This window comes from Kogia breviceps, chromosome 7 (assembly GCF_026419965.1).
Source record: "Kogia breviceps isolate mKogBre1 chromosome 7, mKogBre1 haplotype 1, whole genome shotgun sequence".
Classification (NCBI taxonomy): domain Eukaryota; kingdom Metazoa; phylum Chordata; class Mammalia; order Artiodactyla; family Physeteridae; genus Kogia; species Kogia breviceps.
This window is the reverse complement of record NC_081316.1, coordinates 112,442,571-112,463,047: the sequence shown is the minus strand read 5'-3', so window position 1 is coordinate 112,463,047 and position 20,477 is coordinate 112,442,571. Positions and strand designations below refer to the sequence as shown.

The window sequence follows — 20,477 nt, the reverse complement described above, 5'->3', positions numbered from 1 at the left end:
TGTTTTCCTGTCGCCCGTTTGAATCTGCGACAGGGCGGGGGTAATTAGACTAATACCTTCTCCCAGTTAAGGGAGGACAGAGTTGGGTCTTGGGGGAGGGCTCCTTATGAGAGGGAAAACCTAAAACGTTATCTCCATTCAGGAAGATGTAAGAAGTTTGCAGTGCTTCCTCAGTCATGCCCTATTCTTAATTTATAATTTAACTAAAGTCAGTTTGATCACTAGGAGTATAAGAAGGGTAACTCCAAATCTCAAGCTTTTAAACACTTTCCCCCCAAACAGTAAAGGCCCAGAACTGGTCCTGAACAGTTGGTCTACACAACGTTATTGTCCATTATTTGCCTCTGCTCTGTCTGAGGCCAGTCTCCACATTATTCCCCAGATACTCAGTGACCAATCTTGTCTCACCCTCTTTGTTCAAACTATTTTCTCTCTGTGGATCCTCTTCCATTTCTGTTTCACCTTTCCCATTCCTACCCATATGCCAGGGCCCAGCATTAGTTCTAGCTGTACCATGAAGACCCACAGTAACTCCAACCAAAGCAATATTTCCCCCAAATAATATAAGTGAAGAAGTGCTCTGAAGACGACAGTGCTCTTGCAGATATGTAGTAGTATTATTATCTTTGGGGGAAATTAACTATAAATTAAGTTTGGCACATTGTTGTATCTTTCTTTAGTGTTCCCTAATTGTTTCATGTGCTGTTGATGTTAACAAACCACAGGCTATTAAGGCAAGAGTGACATCGCATTTCTTTTGTATCCTCAAAGTCCCTACCAGTGCTTAAATCAGATGGAGGACAGCAAATATCATATGATTTCACTCACACGTGGAATAAACAAACAAGAAATGAACAAACCAAACCAAACAAAAAGAAGACATAGATCCAGAAAACAGAGTAGTGAATATTAGAGGGGGAGGCGGGGAGAGTGCAAAATGGGTAAAGGGGATCAAATGTAGGGTGACAAATGGAAACCAAATTTTTGGTGGTGAGCACACAGTAGGGCATATAGAAGTGGAAATATAATGTTGTACTCATGAAACATATAATGTTATAAACCAGTGTTACATCAATAAGAAATAAATCTTTAAGAAAGAAAAAAAACAGTGGGTTACAGGAGTGAACTGCCCTTCTGGAGGATTCTTCTTCATTTTCCTTTATAGCTGTTCCAAACCTTCAAAGATAATTGGGCGGGGGGGTAACTTTCACACTTTTTTTTCTACTTTAAACACTTCAATAAGGTATGAATTTTAAAATATTAGGATAATGCCTCTGCCTTTATAATGAAATAAAATGCAGGTCTGGGAAAAATCAATTGTCACGCTACCAAAATGTCATCGATGTGGCATCATCTGTTAACGCACTGACAGAAAAGGGGGATCAGTGTATCCGGATTACACCCTTCCACCCTTTTTCCTGCGTGCTTCTGTGATTTGAAAGCGCATAGCGACTGTCATCCATTAACCACACCCCTCGGGACCCCAGCAGGCAGCCCTCCAGTGGCGGCTTCTGCACTGGGGTCAGTACCTCCTAATTCCTGCAGATTCTAAGCAGGCCTCATTCTCTTTCCTTCCTCCCTCCTCAGAGACAAATGCTCTTCTGAAATTGCTTTCCATCATTTATGCCCATGTTTATGTTTACTGTATATGTGTAGCTCATAAACTATATGTATATTACTCTTTAGGTATTTTTTAAATTTTAAAGATACAAGTAGCCTAGTACTGTGGGCTTCATTTTGCAACTTGCTTTTAGAGTCAATCTTGGTTTTGAGATACATTCATATCAATAATACTAGCTCAAGTTCATTCATTTTAAACGTTCATTCTGAGTATATAATACCCATTCCCTTACTGATGGACATTTAGATTTTTTCAGATGTTTTGCTATTATGAACACCCTTCTACATGTCTCTTTATGCCAGAGTTTATCTAGGACCATGGTTCTTTAAGGGGATGGTAATGCCCCGTTGGTCATTTTGGAGTTCGTTAGGGCACCTCTGGTTATTATTGTGATTTTGGAGACACTACCAGGGTTTACAAAGCAGATCTGGGGATGCTAGGAGTCCTGCCGTACACTGGACAGCCTCTCATAGTATTGGCCTTGCTCCTGCACAGCTTCTGAGGGTCTCACAGGATACTCATTTATAATATGAGCCTAGAACCTAACTCCATTTTTTTGTATAAACATAATGTATTTTTTGGCACAGTTTAATATAGTAAAATTTCCAGGAATGCAACTCTAATGTAAATCAAGAGGAAAGTATACTTATTTGTGGTTTGGAACTTTTTAACAAGAGTTGTTCATCACTCTAGAAAACCCCGTACCTGAAGGCAGCCCAGCTCGTGGTATTTGAGTTGCCGTATAACACAGCTGCATCAGCCAGCATTTGTAGCTTTTGCGTCCGTGGTGATTCTAAGTTTAGGTGCGAGCATCTGAGTGCGTTACTTCCTTATGTATTCTAGTGTAGTCAGCCTGAACATTTGTGTATTTAAACATATGCTGTTTTATTATGAATTACTTTCCATTTAAAATTGGCTTCTGTGTATGATATAAAGTAGAGATCTGGTTTTATTCTTTTCTGATTGGATAATCACTTGTCCCAACACTATCTATGACATCCTCTACCCACTGACTGTAAAGCCAACTCTGTCTTGTGCAGAGTTCTCATAAATGCATGGATCTGCTTCTGGGTTCTCCGTTTTATTCCACTGGCTCACGTGTCTTTATGCCACTATCACACTGTTTTAATTACCTTGGTTTTATAATGTGTCTTGTGGCAGTTGGTAACACAAAAGGCAAGTTTCCATCCTGTTCTCAAAATTGTTTTTGCTATTCTTGGGCTTTTGCTTTTCCATATGAATTTAGGATCAGTTTTCAAGTTCCACAAAAGATTACTTTGAGATTTTGGTTAGAATTGCATTGAACTGATAGATTAAGGAAAATTGAGATATTTCAATATTAAACCATCCCATCCATTCAGGAACGTGGGTTATTTCTCTATTCAGGCCTTTTAAAAATATGTATCTTCAAATAAAGTTTTATAATTTTTGCTATAAAAATCTTCACATCTTTTGTTGGATTTATTCCTACTTATACATGTATACTTATTCATACACACATCTTTTTATTGCAAACGTTTCAAATATATTCAGAAGTACAGAAAATAGTATAGCAAACATTCGTGTATTCACCACCCAGCTTCAACAGTTAACTCATGACCAGCCTTGTTTCATGTTAGCCCCCGTCTTCTCCTCTCCCCTGAATAATTATAAAGTTCCCAGACATCGTTTTCTCTTATCTCTGGTGTGCGTGTGTGTAACTGTATATCAGAAATAATCTTTTAGCAATATAACCACAACACCATCACATTTTTAAAAAAATTTATTTATTTATTTTTGGCTGCATTGGGTCTTCGTTGCTGCGCGTGGGCTTTCTCCAGTTGCAGCGAGTGGAGGCTACTTTTCGTTGCGGTGCATGGACTTCTCATTGCGGTGGCTTCTCTTTGTTGTGGAGCACAAACTCTAGGCGCACTGGCTTCAGTAGTTGCAGCAGGCGAGCTACTCAGTAGTTGTGGATCACAGGCTCTAGAACGCAAGCTCAGTAGTTATGGTGCATGGGCTTAGTTGCTCCATGGCACGTGGGATTTTCCTGGACCAGGGCCCGAACCCATGTCCCTTGCATTGGCAGGCGGATTCCCAACCACTGCACCACCAGGGAAGTCCCCACATTTTTTAAAAAACAATATTTTTCATTTAAATAATAAACAGCAATTCCTTAATGTCATCAAGTATCCAGATACTGTTCACATTTCCCCAGTCATCTCATAAAAGGTTTTCTATTGTTGGTTTGTTTGAATCAGGACCCAAACAAGGCCCATATATTGCAGTTGTCTGGTATGTCTCTTCAGACTTTCTTTGAAGTAAACTTTTTTGGAAAAAAAAAAAAGGTGTAACACACATACCGAAAAATATGCAAATCAGAAGTGTACAGCTAGATACAATTTAACAGAATTAACAAAGCCGTGTAACCAACACCCAGATGAAGAAAGAAAATTTAATAAGCACCCCAGAACCCCCATCAGACCCCTCCAGTCACTACTTTCTACAAGGTAACCACACTTCTGACTTCTAACCCCAAAATTAGTTTGACCTGTTTTTAAACATTATATATGTGGAATTATACAGTATGAACTCTTTCGCCTTTAACTTTTCACACTCAATATTTGCGAAACTCACCCACATTGCTGGCTATAGTTGTAGTTTGTACATTTTTGCTGCTTTCTACTATTCTATTGTATGAATGAAGAGATTGTATGTATAATACCACACTTTATCTATTTGACTGATGGATATTTAGCTTGTTTCAGTTTTTAACTATTTCAAATAGGGCTGCGGTGAACTTTTGTACATGTCTTTTAGTGAACTTACGTGTATGTGTTTGTTGGGGACACACCCAGGAAGAGAAGAGCTGCGTCTAGGGTTCCCGTATATTCAGCTTTATTAGATATTACCAAAGAGCCTCCAAAGCGGTAGTAACAACTACTGGTAGTCTACTGGTAGACTCTCGCCAGCAGGGTATGATGCTTCCAGTTACTCCACATCTTTGTCAACACTTGGTGTTATCTGTCATTTTCATTTTAGCTGTTCTGGTAGGTGTCTAGAGGTACTGCATTTTGGTTTGCATTTGCAATTTCCTGATGACTAATGAAGTTGGGCACCTTTTCACATATTTGTTGGCCATTTGTATATCCTCTTTGTCAAGTGTTTATTCTCAGCTGCTTGATCTATCAGTTTCTGAGAGAGGTATATTAAAATCTTGCACAAAGGGGGCTTCCCTGGTTGCTCAGTGGTTGGGAGTCCGCCTGCCGATGCAGGGGACATGGGTTCGTGCCCCTGTCCAGAAGGATCCCACATGCCGCGGAGCGGCTGGGCCCGTGAGCCATGGCCACTGAGCCTGCGTGTCTGGAGCCTGTGCTCCACAGCGGGAGAGGCCACAGCAGTGAGGGGCCTGTGTACCACAAAAAAAAAAAAAAAAAAAAAAATTCTTGCACGAAATTTGTGGGCTTTTCCGTTTATTGTGGTGATTCAGTTTGGGCTTTATATGTTTTGAGGCTTTGTTTTAGTTTCATGTGTTTTGAGTTGTATTTTTTTGTTAAATTATTCCTTTTGTGACTGTCGTTATTAATATTTTTCAAAGCTTTACATTCTGTTTTGCTTGATACTGATATTGCTTCACCCGACTGTATTTTGTTTTGTTTTGCTTGTTTTTTTCTTTTTTTTTGGTAATTGTGGTAAAAAACACATATATAAAATTTACTACCTTAACCATTTTTGAGTGTTCAGCAGTGTTAAGTATATTCACATCGTTGGTATAACAGATCTCTAGAACTTTTTCATCTCTCACAACTGAAACTCTGTATCCATTGAACAATTCCCCTTTTCCCCTCTTTATGCTTTGGTAGTATTTGCTTTGTATGTCTTTTTCTCTCTCTTTATTTTCAGCCTCTCTCTCATTATGCTTTCTGCACAGCTTTTATAAAGAGCTGTTCGAAAAAGAAATCTAATATAAGAATCTCTTTTAATAGTCAAGTGTAATCTGCTTACATTTACTATGATTACTGTTATATTTGGGCTTATTTTTACAGTCTTATTCTGTATTTTCCTTTGTTTCTTTCCACTCCTGCCTTCTTCTTTCTTCCTTTATTTTACTCACTCTACTAGTATGGAAGTTATTCATCCTATTTATGTTATCTGGTGTTTACCTGTGTGGTTTTTTTAATATGCATATTTAGCTTAACAAAGCCTATAGGTAAAATCATTAACTCGTATCTCTTCAGAGCAAAATAATAACTATGGAATGATTTAACTTTGAGCTGTCCTTCCTCACCTTCCACTTGTCGACAAATATTTTAGTTCTTCCTTGTTTTTAACTCATCAAGAAATTAGTCCTTATCATGAAAGAAGTCTTCACTGCCAGCATTTACTAATATTTTTCTCACCATTCCTCCTTACATCTCACACCTTCTTTCTTAGCTCATTTTCCTTCTTGGTGAAGTATATCTATGAGGGGTGAACTCCATTCCAGTCTTTGTATGTTTGAAAACCTCTATTTTACACTCACTCCAGTGGGAACCTTGCATGCTGACCTCCCTCCAGAGAGGTTTCCATTTGTCTCTGCTGGGATCCTATGGGCGTCTCACTGTTAGTGTAGTTTTCATGTTACTCTTACTACTTGGGATTCCCACACCTCAGTGGTAGTGGGATCCGAACCCCTCTCCCGCATCTGATGAAGGACTGGGATGCAGATTGCTCTTGGGTTGTTCTTTTTTCACCCATGGGCTCAGGTACTTGGCCCGCTTTCTTCCAACCACGTCAGCATCAAATTTTTCAGTCCCAGTCTCAAAGACAGCTGAGCCCTTACAGAGCCCATTTTTATACCTTGTTCTCAGTTCTAGTTCTCTGTATCATGGGTCTGAGACCTCACCTGTTGAGGAGAGGACCACTCTTAAGGTTTGCACCTGGTTCCAGGACCTCTGCAGGTCTTTGGGCTCAGCTCCTGTGTACTATCCAGGCTTTGAGTTACATTTTTGTTTATAGCCCTTAAGGATTTCCCTTTATTGCTTTCAAGCTGCTCTGTGTATTAAATTCTTTTCATTCTATTTTATTAAGCCTTTCTATGTGTTTGCTGTTGTGTGGGGTAATTCCCGTGTCAGCTCTGTCCAGCGTATTGACCAGAAGCCACAGTCATCTGTCTCTAAAATTAGATACGATCCTATCACTCCTTCACTGGACTTTTGTGGGCTTGTTAGCACTGCTTCATGTATTCATCCAACAAATATCTATTACTTATAACCTCCGTACAAAAGAACCAGTGAGACTGTAGTGAGCAAGATACAAAGTCTCTGCCCTCCTGGAGTTTACTATTCTAGCTGGAGAGACAGAAAGTAAACCTGTGAACAATAAATCAGAATGTGAACTACAGTTTGTGAAGTGAGCTCTGGAGGAACTAGAGTGAACGTAGGTTTCTTTAGCTGGGACAGCCAGGGAAGACCTCCCTGAGGAGGCTGTGTTTCAAGCTGGGTCCGAAGGATGAGGAGAAGCCAGCCCTGCAAATGGTAGATGGCTTCTTTGGGGTCAGGGGTTAATTCCAGGCAGTGGAAACAGCAGGTACAAGGACCCAGAGGTGGGAAAACCCTTGGCATATTGAGTTACTGAGGACACCCGACACCCCTGTGCTCTAATGAGGCGAGAATGGGCAAGGGGGCCACACCCACCTGCTGCCAGGCCTCTCTGCCCACCTCTCCCTTACTCTGTCCTCTGGCCGTGGTTCTCTCCCAAATGGGTCCGTGCAAAGTCACCTCCTTTGTAAAGCCCTCCTCACATCTCAATTCCCATTGCACTTTGTTCTTCCTACTGATCAGACTGGAGAGTGGTCTGCATGACAGTGTTCTCCAGTCGGTCTTAAGCTTCTGTCGAAGAAATGTCTTATGTACCTTGTGATCCCCAGCTTGTAGCAATGCTCTACAAGGTTGGTGCAAACTAAATGTTGACTGGGACTTCCCTGGCAGTCCAGTGGTTAACACCCCACGCTTCCAATGCAGGGGGCACGGGTTCGATCCCTGGTTGGGGAACTAAGATCCCACATGCCTCTCCGCGTGGCTAAATAAATAAATGTTGAGTGAATATATGTGGGGTTTTGTTGGTTAGCAGTTCATGCTTAGGACTTACTTTCCAATATCTTTATAACAGGAATTCTCATAGGTAATCATTTTTGTAGTATTTAAGCCATTAGGGTAAAAACCATCAGCCTGAGGAGGAAATTGTTTGCTTAAGGCTTGCCTCTGATACTGAAAGGGAAAATCGGGGGAGGTACTATATAGTGTTACCCTGGAGTGGGTTGAATGGTGGCCCCAAGAAAGATATGTCCACACCTTAACCCCTGGAACCTGTGAATGTGACAGGTTTATTTGGAAAATGGGTCTTTGCAGATGCAGTTAAGTTAAGGATCTTGAGATGAGATCATGATGGATCATTTGGGTGGAACTAAATCCAGTGACAAGTGTCCCCGTAAGAGATGGGACAGGAAGAAGACAGAGACACCGGGGAGGCCATGTGAAGATGGAGGCAAAGATTGCAGTGATGCAGCCACAAGCCAAGGAACACCTGGGCGACCAGGAGCTAGAAGAGGCTGGAAGAATTCTCTCTTAGAGCCTTTGGAAAAAAGTGTGACCTGGGGGCTTCCCTGGTGGCGCAGTGGTTGAGAATCTGCCTGCCGATGCAGGGGACGCGGGTTCGTGCCCCGGTCCGGGAGGATCCCACATGCCGCGGAGCAACTGGGCCCGTGAGCCATGGCTGCTGCGCCTGCGCGTCGGGAGCCTGTGCTCCACAGCAAGAGAGGCCGCGATAGTGAGAGTCCCGCGAACCACGATGAAGAGTGGCCCCCGCTTGCCACAACTAGAGAAAGCCCTCGCACAGAAATGAAGACACAACACAGCAGAAATAAATATAAATAAATTAAGAAACTCCTACCCCCAACATCTTCTTTAAAAAAAAAAAAAAGTGTGACCTGGCTGACACATGAATTTCAGAATTCTGGCCTCCAGAACTGTGAGAGTATAACTGTCTGTTGTTGTAAGCCACCGGGTTTGTTAATACTATCCCATCACATTATGCCTCAGTTACGTCTTCTGTAACATGGATATAATACCTACCTCAGAAGCTTATTGCCATGATTGAATGAGCTATATTTGTAAGGTACGTAGCACAAGTGAACGTTCAGCAACAGTGATGGCTCTTCTTCTCCAAGGATTAGGAGTTTCTGTCTTGTGATTGCCTGCTGAGTCACAGCTCGCACCACAGACTTAACCCGAGAGCTACGACTTCTCGTGGGCCCTGGAGCTCTCGGGTCCTGGTGCCTTTTACAGCCCTCGGATTAGGGTTTTGTATCAAGGGAGAATCCAGCCTGTGGGTTGTGGGAAGACAAACTCAGATTCCGAATTTGAAATGACCCCCATGGAGCAGAAAGCAGCTTCTCAGTCCTCACCAAAAAGAAAGGTTTGGGTTCTAAATTTTCAATTCCTATTAAGGGACTCGACATTCCCAAAGACCTGTATTGACGAATCCTCCTACCACAGCAATCATCAAAAATTCCCCAGAATGGGGGCTTCCCAGGTGGCGCAGTGGTTGAGAGTCCGCCTGCCGATGCAGGGGACGCGGGTTCGTGCCCCGGTCCGGGAGGATCCCACATGCCGCGGAGCGGCTGGGTCCGTGAGCCATGGCCGCTGCGCCTGCGCGTCCGGAGCCTGTGCTCCGCAACGGGAGAGGCCACGACAGTGAGCGGCCCGCGTACAACTAAAAAAAAAAAAAAAAAAAAAAAAAATTCCCCAGAATGAATTGGGACTTTCTGTGTTTGTCTGACCGCCCACCAGGAAACCCAGGAGCGCACGGAAGCCTGGCGGTACCCACAGCACCAGGGACAGACAGCTCATCGGGCCGGGGGGTCCAGGCCTGCCGCTCTCAGCTGCCTCCCCCCGCATGGCTGGCACCGTGCTGGGCGTGGGGGCTGGCGTGTTCATCCTCGCCCTGCTCTGGGTGTCAGTGCTGCTGCTGTGTCTGCTGCTATCCAGAGCCTCAGGTATAGCCAGGTAAGGCCTTCTCTCCAGCCAGGAGTCCCAGGTAAAAACAATTAGCAGTGCAATCTCTGAGAATTCAGAAGCTCGTTGTTGTAATTACTGGCAGTTTGAATGAGTTACACGTTGACCTCATCATAAGCACTAACTGCCTTATTTATGCTGGGAAGCAGAGGTGGGAGGAGAAGGGGAGTGTTATTTGTCAGCTCTCAGTGTTGAGATGGGGACACGGGCTGAAAAGAGAATCCGCTTTCGGTGCCTCTTGAGTTTCTTGGGGTTGTATGTGTGCGTGTTTCTTAATTGTTGAGATTTACAGCAGGCAGTGGGTCCAGCCCCTAAGGCTCCAGACCTGGGCCCTGGGACGCTGAAGAGTCGTAGGTGACTTGGGCTGGCATTGAGTTAAGAAAGAATCAGGCCATAAACTGACTCTAAGGTCACCACAGAGTCAGTCACACTCCCTGGCCAGACAATGTAGGTACAAATCAGCAAGTTACATCATTTACTAAAGTTTTCTGGTTTAAAACACAGCGCTGGGGGGAGGGGCTGCTTCGCTTTTTCCTGATCATGACCGCACAGAGGCAAAGGTAAAAACTACCAGTTCCCATTCTTAGGGATTTGGAGTTCCCGGGAATAAACAGGAGTGCATCCCGCTGGTGCCTGTCTGGGAAGAAGGGTTTGGGGATGAAGGGGAAAACATTTCTAAATTCCCTGGGTGGTGTGGGCGGCACACTGGGCCCTGTTAATGGACTGAAACGGGATATCCGCCCAGGGAAGAGCCCGTCCCGGCCCAGCTGATTAGGGAGGAGACTGAGCAGTGCTTTTAACCCTGTCTTTCACTCCCAGGTTCTCCGTCATTTTCGTGCTTCTCGGTGCTCTCATCATCACGGCAGTTCTGTTGCTCTTCCCCCGAGCCAGCGAATTCCCAGCCCCTGACGCCGAGATGAAGGTAAAACCACGGGTTTTGTTTTGCATCCTGAGTTGTGTCTCTTCTTTCTCTTGCTCTGGACCTCCATCCGGCCCCACATGGTCCCCGATGCCAGGAGGGCCGAAGTGTGTTAGAAAAATTGTCAAGTTGAAACCAGGATGGGGGGAGCTCAGAGGGAGTTGTAACCCCCTCCCCCAGGAAGAGACAGTTCTTCCCAGGGCCCCTTGCGACACCCCCGGGCAGCTATTTGCCTAACCTGTTCTCGTCTCCAGTTTGCGTCAAGTGGAACGAGCAGTGAGCCCGGAAGCCACCTCGTGGTGCGAGGGCGGGAGGCTCCCACTCCTGGCGGCCTGGGCGCGGGAACTCGCATCCCGGGCAGCACTTAGGCAGCGCTCTCAGGTGCTGAACGACATGCTTTTTCACCTCCGTGTGTTTGCGTTTTCCCCCTTGTGGCCTGGAGGGAGTACTTTCCATAGAGGAGGGCAGTGAGGAAGGAGGAGCGCTTCTCTGGAAAGCGGAAGTTGTAGAGATTGGTGCGTTTACTACTAACAGCCTTTGGGGAGGCCCCTTTGGCCCTCGTTTCTAGAACCACATCTCCCAGCACCTACCTGTCTACGTGGGTTTTTAATCCCCTCCCCTAGACCCCACCCATTCTGGTTCATTCCTGACTGGGGCTCTGGCTTTACCATACAGAGCTTGTCTCAGGTCCCTACGATCTTGAGCACAGTATTGATTTCCTGTGTCCCATTACTTTTTCGAGCAGCTTCTTTCCTCTGTTTTAATTTTTAAGCTGTCACGGTGATACCAGCTAACGTTTTTTTAAGGCATCACTGTGTGCCAGGTCCTGTGCTAAGCCTGTTATTTACAAGCTCTCATTTAAACCTCAGGACAACCCGACGTGGTATGACACAGGTGCTGTTAGTGTCCGCAGTTCATAGGTAAGGATGCCGAGGCTGGAAGGCGTTAGGGCGACTTGCCCAAGGTCATACACGTGTAGGAAGAGGCAGAGCAAGGATTCAAGCTGAGGTCTGTCTTCAAAACCTTCATTGTTGGGGACTCCGCAGAATATTGGGGGCCTTCGCAGCAAGTGCAGAGGCGACTATTTTGACACTAGACACTAGACTACACAAGATGATATAACTCCTGAACTAAAATCGGCACACATTTGCAGTTCTATCTAGGACTGACCATGGCAAAAGGGAGGAAATTCGTTCTGAAAATTCCAAGGGAAATAATACTTGCCACACAGAACTGAGGAATTATTTTCATACATGCCAGGTTTTTTTTGGTCAACATTTGGAAACCACTCTGACTGTGTCAGGACTGTGCGTGTGAGCTGGGGCGCAGACTCCCACCCCGGTTTTCCTGTCTGAAACGGGGAGAGCGATGAAGGCTGCGCATTTCAGGGTTGCTGTGGATGTGAACATTGGAAGAAGGGCACAGAGCAAACACTGGTTTGAAATCCATCCCTCTTTCCTCTGTCATATGCGTTTCAGACCCAGGAGAGCAGAATGGGCTTTGAGCAAAATACGTTCGCCAGCATGGCCAGCAGGATGTCGTTTTCAGGTTTTGAGCACCAGCCCCTGCAGCAGCTTGGCTCAATACTGTATCAATAATACATGGCCTGGGCCTTCCTCACCCAAGGCCTGCTAATTGCCTAATTAAAAAGTGAACCCTGTCGAACCAGCAAACATGCAGCTCGCGAGAGACTTGTTCAGTCCTGGAGCCAAGGTCAAAGTTATGTTAAAGCTCTTTCATCAAGCTGACCTTTGTTGTAAGTTGGCTGTCAGGGTAACCTCTGGAGCAGCCCTTTCCTCCTTGGTGTCTTTGGAACTCAGTGATCACAGCAGAGCTGGGACTTGACGGGTGCTTTGTGTGTATCGCCACTGTGTTAGTTACCTACTGCTGCTGTAACAAATTACCACGAAATTAGTGGCTTACAACACAAATTTACTATCTTATATAGTTCCGTAGATTAGAAGCCCCAAATCAGCCTCACTGGGCTAAAATCAAGGGGTTGGCAGGGCTGTGTTCCTTTCTGGAGGTTCTGCGGAAGAAGGTCTCCTTGCCCTTCCCTGCGTCTGGAGGCCACCCTGGGCTTGCCGTCCCCTTGCTCCATCTTCAGAGCCAGCACAGCAACGTCTCTCTGACTCTGCCTCCGTCCTCACGTCTTTCTCTCTGAGCCTCTCTCCTGCGTCCCTCTACCACTTCTAAGGACCCTTGTGATTACATTGGGCCGCCTGTATTGGACAGTTCGGGCCAATCGTCCTATTTGAAGGTCAGCTGATTAGCACCCTTAATTCCACCTACAAGCTTACTTCTCCTTTGTCGTGTAATTTAACATATTCAGACTTTCTGGAGATGAGGATACGGACATTTTAGGGCCATTATTCTGTCAACCACAGTCGCCCTTCAGGTCTTTTGGGTTCTCTTCGGATCCTGGCTTCCGAAAGCTTCCGGAAGTTGTGAAGTCCCCAGTCCCTTGGTTTGTGCTACTGCTTCCTTAAGTCTGTAAATTAAACTGCTTCTTCCTGCCCAGACTTAAGCAGCACCATTTGGATCTGCGGAAAGCAGAGCTCTGGCTGTGAACAGTAGACAAGCAGGTAGGGCCAATACCAGTCATAGGTTTCTGTCAGAAAAGACCAACAGCTTCGGGGCCTCAAGTACGACGGGTTGCCAAGCAGCCCACTGTGCGAGTTGGGGCAAGTTATCTCTCCTCTTCGTGTTTCAGTATCTCAGGAAAATGGCTATTTCCCCCAACCCTTGGAATGCTGGGTTACGAATGTTAGGGTTCAGAACTCTTCTGATGAAAGTTTTAGAGTCTTTTCATTTTGAAAATGACATCTCCTGAGTTGGCAGTGGGTTGATGATGTGAGGGCTTGGGTCCTGGGTGTGTGGGGTTTATTATACTATCGTATCTTTCTGTATGTTTAAAATTCTCCATGATGAAAAGTTGACAGCCACCAAATGAGCCTTCCAGAGACCAAGCAAGCAAGCTTCTCATTAACTCTTTCAGAACAGAAAAGGACTCGTCCAGGGTCCTCAGAGTGTCTGTGAACCTCCTACATGGAGTCATTTGTTCCCTGGACTTCATTAAGCCTCTCTTTATCTTGTATTTCTGGCTCAGCACGTTGAGAAAAAGGTTCTTTCTTATCCATTTGCAGGGTAGACTCAGGGCAGGAGGTTACTGGAAGTTAAAAATATGGACAGACTCTGGGCCTCTTCATCAGAGATTACAGATGAGCACAGCCAGGGTGCGGAAGTGACAGTAATTTCGTTTTTGATGTTTCTTTCTCCAGATTGTAGATGCCTTTTTCATTGGCCGCTATGTCCTGCTGGCTTTCCTCACTCTTGTCTTCCTTGGGAGCCTTTTCTTGGTTCTAATCCATCACATCCTGGAGCCAATCTATGCCAAACCACTACGGTCCTCCTGAGCCATCTTCAGGAAAACCAAGACCCCGTTCTTTCCCTCGCTTTGACGTCACCGATGAGCAGAAAGGTATTGTTTGGAGTCTTGTTTTGACAGCCTTCCTGCCTTAAGATCGGAGCATCATCTCTTCATCACTAAGACAAATCCCTTGAGTCCTGGCTTCCAGAAACAGGGTTGCAAAATTGCCCCCGGGGAGAGATTCTCACCAGCTTAAGAGGGATATTGACGTGTCTTCTTAGCACCTGTACCTCAGATTTTCCATCTCTTTTGAAAAGGAAATAGCAACAGGGATCTGCTTAGAATAGGTTTTCAATGAAGACTTCTGTAAATGACTTTTGGGAAAAGGGGCACTTTGGCTTCTGCTGTCAAATAGACGGAAGAACTCGGTCCTTTTTGATACTATGAAAAATTGTTAGTTACAAGGTCAAGATCATTTGGGAAAGAAAGACAGTCAAAGTTCAAAAGGTTATTTCAGTGTAATGACCTGGAGACATATCCAGGTGCCGGTTATGGAGCACTCCGCATATCATGACACCGGGCTCCACAAAGGCCGTGGTGTCACTTCGCGCTGCTCCAAGAAAGCAAGCAACAGCAGCTAAAGGACTGGCTTTCACCTCGAACTCCTGGCCACAGCCTTCTAAATCTAGCGTTTCTATATTTCAGGTTTACTCGGGGATTAGAGGCAGGGTATGGAAATGTCACTTGTGTGCCCTGCTGCTCTCTCTGGATCCTTGTGCTTCCAGGATTCGGCGGCCTCTGTTCCCTTATTTGGTTGCCATAAGAGTCCATTTGGGGTTACTGTCATCTCTTTCATCTTCGCAGCTCTTTCTCCAAAGCTGGTGAGGAATGTATATGCCCAGGCTTAGGTATAACTTTATACCTAAGCCCCCAGACCAAGTGAAATTTGTTATTAACTAGAGGGGCTCTAGGCTGGTTCCATTTTGGAAGTCTCATCCTGGCTCCCTAGAGCTATTTGAAGAAGGACTTTCTGGCTTAAAATTAAGAACCAGAAAACAAGGTGGAAAAAGAACTTTGATTGAGTACATGCTATATGCCAGTAGTACACTAATCTATTTTTTTTTTACACAGATGTAAATGACAGGCTTGTGTGTTAAGGGCAAACATGTGCTTCGTACAAAGGCTATTTTAGCTCAGCCTGCCTTTTGTAGATCCTGTAACCACCAGCCGTGGTGACATGAATGATGGGTCAGCTTCTACCTTCATATGCCAAGAAGTCATGTCCAACCCTGAAAACAGCCCTCACGGGGCTGGGATAAGAAGTAGAAGTCTGGGAGGGCACAAAATGAATTTCATTGAGTTCTACATGGGGGACCCCGATAATCAATGGCTAATATGGCACCCCTTGTGCTCACGGCCTTCCTGGGGACAGGGCTTAGAGGGCATCCCATCAACACAAACAAATCATCTCAGGGTCCCATTCATCCTTCTTTGATCACTGGCCTTGGTGCAGGTGGTGCCACCCAGAGGGGATCCGCGGCAAACACACTGTGGTGATCCCACTGTCTGGAAGCGGGGGAGGGAGAGTGAATCGGGGCTTCTATATAAGAAGACAGGTTATTTCACAGCCTCTTAAAATCGCATCCTGACGAAAACCACATCGGCCGGACGCCACAACGTTCACAGCGGAGACGTTTGTCTGATCCACTAGGGGGCGCTGTCGCAAGCCGGCAGAACGCACTAGGTAGTTTTTTTGACAAGTTGCTTTTATTGCTCACTGGTGAGACAGAAGTAAAGCTAACATTCTCTCCTGATGCATGGTATCGGATATTTAATCTAAGAGTTCATCAGAGTTACTGTACGCTGTTCGGTCGCTAGGGAATGCACCGCCATTCGCGCGTGCTGCACACAGCAGGTGTCGGCACTCACTCAGCATTGACTGCGCGCGCTGGGTGTGAAGCACGGTCCTGGTGGAGTAAATCCATCCATGCTCTGAGGCATCCAGGCTGTCTTGCTTACTCCTTCCTGGGATGACGGCATCCACATCATTTTAAAATATTTTTATTCTAACAGAAAGTAATCCATTTCTTGATCTGTTCTCTAAGACATAAACTTTTCTGTCAGCTCTATCCTGTTGCTGCTGCAGTTGAAGGGTTTTGTTTTGCTTTGATTTTCATTCATGCGTAAAGAAACCTGCTGCAATTATTTCACAGATGAGAGACAGGCAGAGAGATACAGGGGGTTAAAAAGTTGCCCAGCTTGTTAGTAGTGAGGCTCACACTTTGCATCGGGATCCTGACACTTCATATCTCAGATAGTTTTAAGGATCCGTTCTGGCTTTCAAACAACTCCTTATTTTTACATTGGCTAACACTATTTCTTAGCTATCTGTACCCACCATTCCCCTGACGCATATCCAAAAAAGGTAAACGTTTCATTAAAGAATTCCTAATTAACATATATAGTACAAATAAAAAACATTTTATCATGACTTCTTGGCATAAAGCTTCAAGTATTTGGCTCTTATTACATAGGAGCAAGTTTCCAGACATGGGAATGGGAACCGCATGGCAATGAAGTGCTGATTATCCTCACAGGAGCATAAAAACTCAGGATTGGAAGGGATGCTATAGTTCATAGAGTTCAATCTTTCATCTCTATTTCCAATGCAATACTTTGGAATATTCTATTCTTCACTTGCTGAAATCACAATTTTTATTGCATTGAGCAAACATGTACAAGGCACTTTTCTAAGTATTAACTTATGTAAGTATTAACTTAAGTAATCCTTATAGCAACCCTGTGAAGTAAGTGCTCTTAATACCCCCATTTCACAGACGGGACACAGGCACAGAGGGGTGAAGTGGTTTGCTTGAGGTCACTCAGCTAGGGGTTAAACAGGACTCAGGACCTGAACTCAGGCAGTCTCAGTTCTTCACTTCCTTACATCATGATGAAAACAAAGGAAAAGGAGGGACCAAGGAATACCAAGGAGAAGCATTTGAGTCTAGAGGAAAATCCAGAATCTTAGGAATTGGCCAGGAATCCAGGGCAATACAGTTAGAAGCCACGTGGACCTCAGGGACAGCCTCACTGATCACCTCTGGTTTGAGGCGGGGGGTTGGTCTCTGTGCTGTGAGACTTTGCTTAGAGATACCGGGGGAGCGGCTTGTGGACTGAGTATCAAGGATATACGCGGCAAGCTCTCTCTTCAGCACTGTCTGCCCAGAAAGTTTGGTACTTGGGTTGGTTTTCAGAGGTGCCAGTGGAAGAATCAGAGCCACAAGCCAAGAATGTGTGTTTGTTTCTCGATCTCTGTCTCTAGCAGACCACACTGGTTGCTGTTTACTCAAGGAAAAAAAAAAAATTTCCCAGTCCCCCCCCACTCCCAGCCCACTCAACACACACCCTCCTGCCTCAGTTTCCTGGGACCTAAGAAATGACAGCAAAGATCAAAGCTGGGGCCCAGCACCACAGACGGAATGAGAAAGCTCATTTTTCTGGTCTTCCTCACACACATTGGATATTGTAAAGGGCGTACATTTAGCCCAGGTCCTGCCTTCGGGGTAGTTACACATGTGGCATTTATATGGTATCCAAATGCTCCTTGGCCATCCTCTCCACTTTTTTTTTTTTTTTTTTTTTTTTAAATCTTTGCGGATTTCTTTGGTCTTGCTGTCTTCATGTTGATGTTGGCTCCATTTTACACTGGGAACATGTAATCGTTTCCTATTGCTGCTATAACAAATTACCACAAACTTAGCAGTTTAGAAGAATACCAATGTATTATCTTATAGTTCTGGAGGTCAGAAATCTAAAATGGGTTTCACGAGGCTAAAATCAACGTTTTGGAGGCTCCAGGGGAGAATCCTGTTTCCTTGCCTTTTCCAGCCTCTGGAGGCTGTCCATATTCCTTGGCCTTGCATCCGTCTTCAAAGCCAGTATCTTCTGACAGTCCAGTGGTTAGGACTCACCGCTTTCACTGAATCTGAGGACACAGGTTCAATCTCTGGTTGGGGAACTAAGATCTAGGCACGTCAATCGGTGGCAGCCAAAATTTTTTAACTTAAAAATTAAAAAAAGTTTTACGCCAGCATCTTCTAATCTGATACCTGACACTCTTTGCTTCCCCCTCTGATTTGTAAGGAGCCGTTGTGATTACACGGGGCCCACCCCTGACAATCCAAAACAGTCTCCCCACCTCGTGGTCCTTAACCACGTCTGCCAAGTCTCATTTGCCATGTAAGATGGCATTCAGCGGTCCTGGGCGTTAGGCGGTGGAGCCCTCTGGAGGAGGGGGCATTACTCTACCTACCCCAGCATATCCGGCTCCTCTTCCACCTCTAAGGACTGCCTCCTCCTACTTTCCCTCTTCCCTCCTCTCCGTACCCCACGCCTTCATGCATGAGACCGGCCCCATTAGCTCCAGGGCTACTCTCCAGTCCTCAGGGTGCCCACGTGGCACCCATGATGTGTTGATAACTTCCCCCGGCTTCACTCATAGTGGCCGCCTCCCAGTGCTGAGATCCACCGGGAGCCGCTTTCCTTTTTCTTGGCTTCTCCCCACCCCCTCACTAGCCCAGGCTCCCAGTGGATCTCTAAAGGAGACATGCAAAGAGTTATTGCTTTTTAATTACAAGTGCTATTGTAACATCTATAAGGAAGAACACTTTAAGCTTAATTGAGACCAAATGTGAAGTTAAATTAAATGAATAACTAATTAACGTGATGCTCCTGCATTAGCCCCGAGTGAGTGCCGACGCCCAGAGAGGGGGCAGGTCCTGGGCCTCCAGGGACAGTCAGTGCCCAGAGCTTCGGAGAGGGGTTGCGGGGCAGGGATCCTGGGCCTGGGACCCAGGTGTGCAAGGACAGATCTCAGGGCCCGGGGCCCCGGACTCCTACCTACACCCAGCCTTCATTTCTGAGGCCGGCCCCGAGCTCCCACAAGCCCAGTGCATCTCCCTAGCACCACTCTGAGCCACCGGCGCCGGAGAGCGTCTGTTCGTTTTCCAGCCCCTGGGCCTAACATTTAGGGGCTTGATACGCGTCCGTTTTCACTTCCTTCCTGTTCATTCTTCCTCCTGGATGGTCACGTTTTTTTCCTCCATTGCCACTGGGATTGCCCTCCTGCCAGCCCTGTCCCTTCAGGGCTGCACGAGTGGACGGTGAAGTCTCTCAACTTGAGTCACCCACCCTGGTGTCTTTTCTCGCATCTTTTAAACGTTTCCCTGTTCCTGTCTTATCCCCTAACTAAACAAGCCCCTGAGGGCGGGTCGTGCGTTGACACTGACTTGTCTCCCTGATTCATAGCGATCCTCTGAGGGAGGTGACGTTATTATTGTTTTCTGATGAGGAAAATGCCCAAAGCCATCAGTGGTGAGGCTGAGAAGGAGACCTCCAGAATGAGCGCCCAGGGAGGGACAACACCCTGCCGACACTGCCCCAGAAGCGGGTGGGCGAGGGAGCCTGTCTCCCTGCAGGAAGCAGAAAGGGAGCCCGGGCACGCGCTCTACCGTGGGATAATGGCGCCATCTAGTGGCTTCCCTGAGTGCTGCTGGCAGGTAAACCTGATCTTTTTGTTTGGTTTCTTTATTTTATTTATTTTTGGCTGCGTTGGGTCTTTGTTGCTGCGCGCAGGCTTTCTCTAGTTGCGGTGAGCGGGGGCTACTCTTCATTGCAGTGCGTGAGCTCTCTTGTTGCGGAGCACGGGCTTAGTTGCTCCGCAGCATGTGGGATCTTCCCAGACCAGGGCTCGAACCCATATCGCCTGCATTGGCAGGCGGATTCTTAACCACTGCGCCACCAGGGAAGCCCCAGGTAAACCGGATCTTGAGAGATGCATTCTTTTTTTTTTTTTTTTTTTTGGTTTTGTTTTTGTTTTTATTTATTTATTGGCTGCGTTGGGTCTTCGTTGCTGCTTGCGGGCTTTCTCTAGTTGGCGGCGAGCGGGGGCTACTCTTCGTTGTGGTGCGCAGGCTTCTCATTGTGGTGGCTTCTCTTGTTGCGGAGCACGGGCTGTAGGCGCACAGGCTTCGGTAGTTGTAGCTCTTGGGCTCTAGAGCACAGGCTCAGTAGTTGTGGCGCACGGGCTTAGTTGCTCCGCGGCATATGGGATCTTCCCGGACGAGGGCTCGAACCTGTGTCCCCTGCATTGGCAGATGGATTCCTAACCACTGTGCCACCAGGGAAGCCTGAGAGATGCATTCTTGAACCTGAGCTGCAGCTCCACCCTGGGGGCCTGAGGACTTAGACATCCCCACTGGCTCCTGCTTTTAAAGCCAGAGTGGGTCTCGGGCACTTTGAGACTTGCTATTTGTTACCATTGGAGTGTGTATAACCTGTCTCAGCGTGGAGGGATTTGTATCCGGCCCGTGAACTGCCCACAGGCTCGCCCGCGGGTCCTCAGTGTCCTCACGACTGCCTCCTCTGGGCACGCCAGTTGTCAGCACCCCAGCACACCACCCTGTGGCCCTGGGACGCTGCCCCAGCGGCCCATGTGAGCCCTGACAGGACGAGCACAGGCACAGCTGGCGA

The 20,477-nt window shown here is 46.2% G+C and overlaps 1 protein-coding gene across 10 annotated transcripts in view; it reads left to right on the top strand.

Moving 5' to 3' along the window:
- Positions 1 to 20,477, top strand: part of TMEM218 (transmembrane protein 218) — a 29,544-nt gene that overhangs the window by 505 nt on the left and 8,562 nt on the right. For 7 of the 10 annotated variants that reach the window (XR_010841489.1, XR_010841485.1, XR_010841488.1 and 4 more), the window contains exons 2-4: positions 9,430 to 9,645; positions 10,474 to 10,576; positions 13,855 to 14,054. Coding sequence is in view for 3 of the 10 variants with exons in the window: in XM_067039236.1 (XP_066895337.1) it covers positions 9,430 to 9,645; positions 10,474 to 10,576; positions 13,855 to 13,989 (454 nt within the window). In the remaining 7 variants the exon portion in view is untranslated. Of the gene's footprint in view, positions 1 to 9,429; positions 9,646 to 10,473; positions 10,577 to 13,854; positions 15,758 to 20,477 lie in introns of those variants that run through there. The other 3 variants (XM_067039237.1, XM_067039238.1, XM_067039236.1) reach the window with 2 other exon arrangements.